General features: G+C 52.0%; 1 protein-coding gene across 1 annotated transcript in view; it reads left to right on the forward strand.

Moving 5' to 3' along the window:
- The window catches only part of LOC101544919 (keratin, type I cytoskeletal 18-like), a 74165-nt gene extending 65522 nt beyond the window's left edge, over positions 1–8643 (forward strand). Inside the window, exons 2-9 of the mRNA XM_055124583.1 lie at positions 3942–4082; positions 4710–5142; positions 5927–6009; positions 6421–6577; positions 7007–7171; positions 7261–7386; positions 7803–8026; positions 8523–8643. Of these exons, the coding sequence (XP_054980558.1) occupies positions 4735–5142; positions 5927–6009; positions 6421–6577; positions 7007–7171; positions 7261–7386; positions 7803–8026; positions 8523–8643 (1284 nt within the window). The 5' untranslated portion in view covers positions 3942–4082; positions 4710–4734. The remainder of the gene's footprint in view (positions 1–3941; positions 4083–4709; positions 5143–5926; positions 6010–6420; positions 6578–7006; positions 7172–7260; positions 7387–7802; positions 8027–8522) is intronic.
- The last annotated feature ends 1974 nt before the right edge of the window (positions 8644–10617 follow it).

Consider the following 10617-nt stretch of genomic DNA (forward strand, 5'->3'; position numbering starts at 1 on the left):
TACAGAGAAACTCAAGTGGAACTTTTTGAGAAGTTTAAAATGTCTTCCGTAGGGGACAGAGCAATAGCACCTAAGGGAGGGTGTTTGCCTTGCGTGTGGCTGAGCTGGGTTGGATCCTCAGCATCCCATATGGTCCCCTGAGTGCCACAGGAGTAATTCCCGGGAGCAGAGCCAGGAGCAACCCTTGAGTATCTCTGAGTGTGGCAAAAAAGATAGATAAGTAATTTTTTCTTATTCTATTTAAACACCATGGTTTACAAAGTTGTTCACAATGCAGTTGTAATGAGCAATCATTGTTCCAAATGCTAATGCAGGATGAATATTTAATTTTTGCCTGGAAATGCTGCTCTGGCTGGAGATTTCTGGGAGCACCAGAGCTAGCCCCAGAGGTGCTGGGTGAGAGGGCCATGCAGTACCAGGGAACAGAACTCAGGAATGTTCATCTCTTAAAGCTGTTCTTAGGGGCTTTGTGAGCCAGCTCCCCAGATAGATATGGTAACTCCAGGTGCCTGCTGATAGTGATAGATTGTTTAAGAGACTTGGTTGCTAAGTGGATCTAAAATTATGCTAAATGCAAAGTAATTTTTGATTGTTTTTTTGTATTGAGGTCCCCACCTGACAGTGCTCACAACTATTCGTTGCCCAGTGCTCAGGGGATCACATGTGCTGCTAGGGATTCAAACTAGAGTCTCGGCTCATTCTGCTGACTTTTCCTCCACCATTTTCCCAAACACCCCTAAGCATGCCCCCTTAGCAGGTATACAATAATTTATTTTATATTGCTTGCTTCAACTAATGGCTAATGGAATTATCTAAAATACTTCAGTTAAAGAAAGTTTATGTTCGATGGAGCAATAGTACAGTGGGTAAGGCGCTTGCCTTGGTGCCTTGCTGCCAACCTGGGTTCAATCTCCAGCATCCCATATGGTTCCCTGAACACCACCAGGAGTGAATTCTGAGTGCAGAGCTAGAAGTAACCCCTGAGCATCACCAGGTGTGAACCCCATTAAAATATTTTGTAAAAATTTTTAAGCTCCGGGGATATAGTGCTGCCAGCAGGTCAACCTGTACCCGCAGGGCAAGTGTATCCAAATCCTGATGGTGTCTTCAGACTTCCTGATACCCCAAAATTGCCGTTGTGCCTTTGGCCAGACCCTAATAACTCGGGGTCAAGGTTACCAAGAAATTTAACCGCCAAAATTAGGTGTGTAGGAGCCACACCCACAAACAACCTTCAGCTCAGCTATACAAGCTCGTTTATTGGCCTTATATCAGAGACCCATAAATCTTGAAAGAGACGAAAAGCCGCAGTTAAGGCGGGCAGCGTGGTGTGATGTGGGTGACTGGGCACGTCCTGCAGAGCATACGCCAATAATGTATTTCTCTGGAAAATATGCAAACAAGGGCCATGATCCTGAGACACACAAAAGAATCTCCAAACCGAGCAGCTCACTGCAGAGATGCCTCTGAACTTTTAGTCAGACCGACTTCACTGAGGTGCCTCAGATGGGGCAGGAGTTGTCCCTCCACCTGTCGCCTAAAAACCCCAGGGCTGCCACCTTCCAGAATCCAATGAGAAGTGCAGAGATGTGGGTTCAGTGAGGCAAACTCGAGGCCTCAAGGGATAGGAGATGGATCAGTCCTTCTCATCCACCCATCCCCATGGGACCAGGAGGTCACACCCACAAACTGCCTCAGGCTGCTACCTTGGCTCCTGAGTGGCCATGATCCAGAGACACACAAAAGAATCTCTGAATCAGCAGCTTACTGCAGGGTCTCCAGACCCTAATTATCTAAAATTTTAGAATTCCAGGAGCACACAGCTGCTCTTGCAGTCACAAGACATTTTATGCTATTCCTAATAAGCAATACAAAAGACAGTATGGGGAAGACTGTCTGCCATTGAGGCAGGGAGAGGGGTGGATGGGGGGATACTGGAGACCTTAGTGGTGGAAAATGTGCACTGGTGGAGGGATGGGTGATCGATCATTGTATGACTGAAACGCAAACTGAAAAACTTTGTAAGTGTATCTTACGATGATAAAAATATATATATATAATAAAGTAAAATTAACATTCTAAATTAAAAAAAGTAATGTGGAGTTCACGCCCAATTCAATTAGCTTAATTAATGGCTGAATAAATGGCAGTACTCCTACATTTTTAAAAAAGCAAACAAGTAAACAAAAAACAAACAAAAAAACAAAAGAAGAAAATTGTTAAGTTCATGTCTTAGGATATATTAAGCTGTTTGTTGTTACTTGAGCCTTCTCCCTTATATTTGGTTGTTGAGTTTAGTTGCCTTCTATATTACTTTTCCATCCAATATGGTGTGCTCTTACTAGGCTGTCAGTATTGTGGAATTTGGAGGTATCACACGGCCAGTTGGAGGTGTCACAGCTGACTTTCCAGGAACTTCAAGATCTGCAGAACTGGGTGGATGAATTCACATGTGTGGCTGTGGAACATGAGTGTGGCTTCCAGGGCTTCCAGAAGTACTGGGGGTGGGGGGGGGACTGCACATCCCACTCCAAGAAGACCTGAGAGTTCTCAGCCTCAAAGCAGGTATACCTGCAGCTTCACAGTTTGGTGTCTCTGCAGAGATTAGTCGTGAAGCTGTAGAGTTGAGCCATTGGCATGGAGGCTGCTGTGTAGCTGCCAGGGCTTCAGCAAGGTGCCCGGAGTTTTCAGCTGGGAGATCCATGTACCCATGAATTTTGGCAGCTTGGCTTGCATCTCCTCAGAGATTTAGTCATGCATCTGTAGAGCAAGGCCAGTGGGTGAGTTGACATGGCAGAAGCTCTGGGATTGTTTAAACTGTTTTATATTGGGAGCCAGGGATATTGTTCATACCTTGCGTGCAGAAAACCTGGGTTCTATCTCTGGCACCAGAGAGAGAGAGAGAGTTCCATATATTCCATATATTGCTTTAGGTGGCATTTCTGCAACTATGCTTATTTACAAAAATCCACAGAAATACATAGGAAGCCTGCCTCATGAGGTGTGGGAGAAGGCAGCTGGAATAGAGAAGGGATCACTAAGTCAATGATGGTTGGAAGGATCGTTCGGGATGGGAGATGTGTGCTGAAAGTAGACAAAGGACTAAACATGATAACCCCTCAGAATCTGTATTGCAAACCCTAATGCCCCCAAATAGAGAGAGAGTATGGGGAAAATTGTCTGCCATGGAGGCAGGGAGAGGTTTGGAAAGGGACCGTATACTGGGGACATTGGTGGTGGAGAATGTGCACTGGTGGAGGGATGGGTGTTTGATCATTGTTTGACTGAAATTCAAACAGGAAAGCTTTGTAACTATATCTCATGGTGACTCAATAAAGATAAATGAATACATAGCTAAAAAAGGGTTGGTGTTACTATATGCAAACTGTGTCTGAATAACTCTGAATTTTATTTGGTTTTGTTTGAGGGTCACACCCATCAGTGCTCACAGCTTACTCCTGGCTCTGCACTCAAGGATCCCTCCTGAGAAGCTCAAGGAACCATATGGGGTGCTGGGGATTGAGCCTGGGTCTGCCATGTGCAAGGCAAGCACCCTACCTGCTGTACTATCTCTCTGGTCCCCCTTACTCTGAGTTTTAAAATGCAGGGGAAGAGGAAAAATAGATGCAGGAAGATCATCAGCTCACAGGTTATGTTTATGTTTCTCTTAGACATGATATGTTTAAAATGTCTTTGAAGGTCTCTAGTCCACGGGTAGAACATATGCATTTGCATGTGTAAGGCCCAAGATTCAGCTCCAAAAATGTTTTTCTTTTCCTTTTATGCCTCACATCGCAGATGATATACAACAGCCAGCAGAAGACAGGCTTGAAACTCAGAGAGGGGACTCCACCCAGAGCAGGACACCTGTGGGTGTGGGTGTCATGTGGGCAAAACTTTCCCCTTCACCATTCATTGCTGTTGCAAATTCTTGTTTGCAGAAGTGAAGCCCTGTCCTAGCATTGCCCCCTCTCTGAGGCTACATGGGTGCCCACAAGCACCACCTTTCTCTGGCTTTTCTTTGCTGCACTCCAAACTCTAGAACAGGTCTGGCATCTAGCAGCTACCTTACAGGTGAACAGGTGAGTGATTCTGTTCTCTAAAAATTCTTTAGAACTCTTTGGCAGAGCCATCACGGCGTATTTCCTGTGCCTGGTTATCCACCGCACCATCTTTGGCACTTGCTCATATTTGCATTCCTTTGTTTTACTTTGGTTTGGGGGCCACATCCAGCAGTCCCCAGGGGCTACTCCCAGTTCTGTGCTCAGGGGTTGCTGCCGGCATGACTCAGAGGACCACGCAATACCAGGGAATTCTGGTTTCCTGCATGCTCCTTCCTCTTCTCCAGCCCTCCTAAGGAGACCCCCACCCGTGCCACCCACTCTTCCCCGAGTCCCCCCAATGCTCAACCTGTGGGCACTTCCTCTACTTGAGGGAACCGAGCACCCTACATCATTTACTGCCCCGAAGTGGCAGCTACGTGTCCCCCACACCACCCGGCGCCCTTGGGCTTCCCTGTTAGTTAGCCCCTGTGCAGGGATGGGGAGTGGCGGCAAGGCCACGGGATCAGATGCGGGGCGCGCACTTGTGGCTGCGGCCAGCCCTGGGGCGGGGCCAGCCAGCCCCACCCCAGGCTCCAGCGGCGATAAAACTTGAGCTGACCCGGGCCGTCCACTTTCCGTTTTCCACTCTGCTCACCTGCGTGCCAGGCTCTTGCCACTCTTCGCCAGCACCATGAGCTTCACCACCCACTCGTCCTTCTCCTCCAACTACCGCTCCACGGGCTCCTTGCGCTCGCCCAGCCACCGCATGCGCCCCATCAGCAGCGCGGCCAGCGTGTACGCGGGGGGCTCGGGGCGCTGGTCCATGTCCCGCATCTCCAGCTACCGGGGCGGCCTGTCCTCGGTGGGCCTGGGCTCGGCCATGACCGGGAACCTGATGGTCATGGGTAGCATCCAGGGCGAGAAGGAGACCATGAAGGCACTGAACGACCGCCTGGCCTCCTACCTGGAGCGCGTGAGGAGCCTGGAGATTGAGAATCGGCGGCTGGAGAGCAAAATCCGGGAGCACCTGGAGAAGAAGGGGCCCCAGGTCAGAGACTGGGGGCATTACTTCAAGACCATCGAGGATCTGAGAGCTCAGGTAAGCCCAGCGCGCCCCTCTCCTAGCCCTGAAGAGCATTCCATGGGCGTTTACCCTGCCTGCCTCTTGGAATTCCTACTTCCAGGGCTGGGAATCTCCATAGCAAAGGGGGCGCTAATTGCCTGCCCCCTGTGCCCCACCCCCTGAGAGGAGGCTGTCCACTGCCTGGAGGGGGTGACCAAGAGAGGGTGACCTAGGGTCCGAGAGCCCTTTCTGCAGTGATGGTGGGAAAGGATGGGGGTGGGGGTGGGGGGCCCTTGCCCAGAAGGTGGACAACCTCGGGGAGCCGAGACAAGGCCCAGAAGAAGGATCCAGACTCTTTGGGCCTCAGGCTGAGGGGACAGTTGGAGGGTTAAGCGGATGCGGCTAAGGCTGAGTCGTCCAGGAGCAAACAGAAGGCCGACCTGAGGGAGGAGCCAGCCCGGGTTGGGGGGCCCAGGGGAGCCCAGAGCAGGTGCACTGGGAGAAAAATGCCAGGAGAGGACTTGGGAGTTGTTGCTCACTGCCTGGCGACCAGCCAGCGGGGGTCTAAAGGAGGGACAGAAGGACCGTTGTGGAACTCTAGATCTGGGGCTCTAGAGAAGGCACAGTGTGAGCCGCATGGGTGGAAGGGGACAGGCACTCAAGGAGAGACTTCAAGGGACGCGGAGAACCTTCAGAAACTTAGGACGCCGCCCCCCCACCTCCGACACACAACACACACATACATATTCACACGCTCAGCCTTCCACACAGTAACCGCCCACACAAGATTCCACCCACCTTTTCTCTCCAATCCCTTTAGATCTTCTCAAATTCCTTGGACAATGCCCGCATCCTGCTGCAGATTGACAATGCCCGTCTCGCCGCCGATGACTTCAGAGTAAAGTGAGGCTCCAGGGGAGGATGCCAGGGGCAGGGAAGGTGGATCTGAATGGATGACTTGTGCACCACACTCAGCACCCCCATGAATAGCGCTGCCCCCCTGGGTCAGAGACAGCTCAGCGGGGAGGGCGCTTGCCTTGCTGCTGGTTCCGTCCCCAGCACCCACTAGGGTTTCCCGAGCCCCACCAGGAGTGACCCCTGAGTACAGAGCCAGGAGTAAGCATTGCCGGGTGTGACCCCTCAAAAAAGAATGCTGCTCCCCCCCCCCCCCCATGCCAAGAGCTAGAGGGCTAGCATCGAGTCCTTGCTCAGGGTGCTGGCTGGTCCCGGGCTGGAGTTGCCCTTTGGGGGTGCTCTGTGGTGGAGAAGGTACTGTAGCCGAGACAGGAACCTCTGACCCCCTCCTGTGCACAGGTATGAGACGGAGCTGGTCATGCGCCAGTCTGTGGAAAGTGACATCCTCGGGCTCCGCAAGGTCATCGATGACACCAATGTCACCCGGATGCATCTGGAGACGGAGATTGAGGCGCTCAAGGAGGAGCTGATCTTCCTGAAGAAGAACCATGAGGAGGCAAGTGGGGTGCTGGGGAACAGAGTGCCAGGACCCGTCTGCGTGGGGGTGGAGGGAACAGCCCACCAGTGGCCTCAAAGGGCACTGGAGAACCAGCCTCTCGTGGGTAGGGGTCTTCTGAGTCCCAGTGCCATGGTGGCACATGAATGACAGGAGGAAGGGGGGAGGCATGGGCGTGATGGACGGACAGGGACAGACGTGTGACAGAAGCACAGTTGTGGGGCTGCCTGGAGGAGGAGCTCCCCAGTGGCAGAAGGAAGGATGGACAAAGCAAGGAGCCTCCCGAAGGACAGACTTGGGCTGTGAGACCTGAACTTGTGTCCCCTGTCTCTAGCTGACCCCGACAGCTCCTCGCAGGGCAAGCCGTGCCCTCACGCCCTCCTGGAGTTCTGACTGAGCCCCTTCTCCCCACGGCCCTTCTCTCACCAGGAAGTCAAGGGTCTCCAAGCCCAGATTGCCAACTCTGGCCTGACCGTGGAAGTGGACGCCCCCAAGTCCCAGGACCTTGGCAAGATCATGGCGGACATCCGGGCCCAGTATGACGAGCTGGCTCGGAAGTACCGAGAGGAACTGAACGTGTCCTGGTCCCCGAAGGTAGCTGCGGGGAAGGGCACCTGTGAGAGGCCATGGTGGGAGGGGGGGGCCCAGAAGAGGTATAAGGCCTGCCTGTACCCCCTCTACAGATTGAAGAAAGTACCATAGTGGTCACGACCCAGAACACGGAGCTCAACTCGGCAAGTTTGAAGGTCACAGAGCACAGACGAATCTTGCAGTGCTTGGAGATTGAGCTTGCGTCCAGTATAAGTCAGGTAAGAGCCTTGCTGCCTCTCTGAGGGGCTCAGGCCCGTGCTGACCACCCAAACCCTACACTTCCATCCTAATCAGCGTGCCCAAACAGTGCGACACTACCGCACCCTGTCCAGAGGAAAACGCCTCCCCTCCCCAAACCCACCTCCTTTAAATGATCCAGCACGGAGCGTCCCCCAATCGCTGTACCCAAGGCTCCGACACCGCCCCCATCACTCTAGCCCCAGTATCAAGAAAATGCTGCTCCAAGTCCCTCTGCTCTTGAAAATCCTCGCCTGCATTTCCCCACTGCCTTGCCCTCTACCTTGTCACCTGGTAGGAGTTTCAAAGAGGGGTGAGTCATCCAGATGCTCTGATGAAAGTGTCAGCCCCGCATCTTTCTGGGGCTCACCAGACCCGCCTCTCTGTGCCTCCACAGAACGGAGACCTGGAGAACAGCCTGAGGGAGGTGCAAGCCCACTACGCCATGAAGATGGAGCAGCTAAATGGGGTCCTGCTGCATCTGCAGTCAGAGCTGGTCCAGGTTCGGGCAGAGGGGCAGCGCCAGGCACAGGAGTACGAGGCACTGCTGAGCATCAAAGTCAAGCTGGAGGAGGAGATTGCCACCTACCGCCGCCTGCTTGAGGGCGGGGAGGACTTCAGGTGAGTGGGACAGACGGCACCGGGCCCTCATCCTCAGCCTTGCGAAGCCCCCTGTGTACCTGTCCATCGGCCCCACTCAGCCCAACACTGCAGCTGGGAGCCCCAGCCTCTTCCAAGGGGGTGGCGGTGAGAGATTTCCTCCCTCCTGGGTCCCTTGGAGAGAAGGGACAGGTCTGCGTGCAGCCCTGGCCAGGGAGGACTTGGAGTTTGGCCTGGGTTTCCTCTCGGAGCAGAGGGGGTGAGAGGTTGTTCGGGAAGGCAGGGGAATCAGGTCTGTTGCTTGTCTGCCTCGTCTCGGGGCTCGGGTGGGGCGGGGTGCTGTGTATAACCAGGGCTTGGTCTTCTCTTCAAGGCTCAGTGACGCCCTGGACAGCAGCAGCCTGTCAAGGCTCAGTGATGCCGTGGACAGCAGCAGCCTGTCAAGGCTCAGTGATGCCGTGGCCAGCAGCAGCCTGTCAAGGCTCAGTGACGCCGTGGACAGCAGCAGCCTGTCAAGGCTCAGTGACGCCGTGGACAGCAGCAGCCTGTCCATGCAGACCATCCAAACGACCACCTGCAAGATTGTGGCGAGCGAAGTGGTATCACAGGTCAGCAACACCACAGTTGTCCGGCGTTAAGCCATGGACGTGGGGGTCTCTCTGGTATGAAGGTCAATTAAAAGTGCGTAGTTCACTGTATACTGTCTGTATCTTCCGCGACTCTTTACCTACTGTGTCCAAAGGCCTGACCTCACAGTCCGTCTCTCACCTCTGCCATCACCTCCAAAACCTGGGTTCCATATGGAAGGGGAAGGGTGGGGGCAGAAGGGCCTGGGTTCTTGGAAACGCGTTCAAGGTTGTAGGGGAGTGCTGACCAGGGGAGTCAGGAACCTACGGCACTGATCTAAGTGTGGCCATCGAGAGGCCTGGAGCTCGTGGCCCACCTGAAAGGTGCTTCCTGGCGGGTCTCTGGGCCCCAGAAAGAATCGGGGCCTGGGACATTACCAAGGACAGTGGCAGGACAGGGCATGCAGCTGGCTCAAGCTATGCCGGCTTCCCACATCCCGACTGACCGCCCAGCTCCCCTCCACCCCCACACTCAGCTCCAAAACTTAGGGTCCCCTGGGTCAGGCTGGACGTGATGATGATGCAGAAACAATGGCTGCTGGTGCAGGAATAGTCTGCGCCCGTTGTTCCCTTGGACAGTGGAGCCATAAGGAAGCTTCTCTGTGGGTTAAAAACACACAGCGAGGGAGGAACAAATTGCAAAAGGCAACAGAATGGAGACCTGATCCACACAACTGGGGTGCGGGGAGAGAGGGGTGTCAGGGTTCTTGGGAGAGGGAGTGGGTACACTGATGATGGATGTGGTGTTGAAATCATGTGCACAAAAAACATTATTAATAGTATAAACCACAGAATATCAATCCAAAAATTTAAATGAGTTTGCATATTATCTAGATTTGGAAGCTAATTTTTTGGAGGGGCAGGGGTCTATGGAGCACTGGTCATGGAGCCCAGGTGATACAGTGGTGACGATGTGTGCGCATCAGACCAACACACCAACACTGGGGAGGGACTGTGGGGAGGGGTGGGCAGGGGTCACGCAGAGCCCAGAGTGGAATCAAGAGCCTTGTCTATGCTGAGCATGAGCTCCGATCCTTTGACATGGCCCTTAAGAAACAAATTTATGATGGCTGCTTCTGGGAGGTGGGAAGGGAAATTCTGAACTTTATTGTCTTTATGTCAAACATATGAGAGAGATCATTCTGTATCCTTTCCCTTCTGACTGACCACTCAGCATGATATCCTCTAGTTCCACCCTTGTTGCTGCAAATCGCACAATTCGGTTCTTTCTTAGAGCTGCATAGTATTCCATTGTGAAATCACAACTTCTTTTTTTTTTCTTGTTAAAAATTTTATTTTTTAAAATTTTTAAATTATTTTATTTTATTTATTTATTTATTTATTTTTATTTTTTAATTTTTTAAATTATTTTATTTTATTTTATTTTATTTATTTTTTATTAGTTTATTTTTAATTAGAGAGTCATCATGAGGGTACAGTTACAGATCCATACATCTTTGTGCTCATGTTTCCCCCATACAAAGTTCGATAACCCATCCCTTCACCAGTGCCCATTCTCCACCACCAGTAAACCCAACATCCCTCCCCCCTTCCCCAGTCCCGTCTCCCCCCACCCCACCCTGCCACTATGGCAGGGAATTCCCTTTTGTTCTCTCTCTCTGATTAGGTGTTGTGGTTTGCAATAAAGGTGTTGAGTGGCCATTGTGTTCAGTCTCTAGTCTGTATTCGGCCCGCATCACCCTTCCCCCACATGACCTCCAACCACATTTTACTTGGTGGTCCCTTCCCTGAGTTACCCAGAATGAGAGACCAGGCTCCAAGCCATGGAAACAATCTCCTGGTACTTATTTCTACTATTCTTGGGCGTTAGTCTTATAGTCTATTATTCTATATTCCACAGATGAGTGCAATCTTTCTATGTCTGTCTCTCTCTTTCTGACTCATTTCACTTAGCATGATACTTTCCATGTTGATCCACTTATATGCAAACGTCATGACCTCATTTTTTCTAACAGCTGCATAGTA

Source organism: Sorex araneus, chromosome 2 (assembly GCF_027595985.1).
Source record: "Sorex araneus isolate mSorAra2 chromosome 2, mSorAra2.pri, whole genome shotgun sequence".
NCBI lineage: Eukaryota > Metazoa > Chordata > Mammalia > Eulipotyphla > Soricidae > Sorex > Sorex araneus.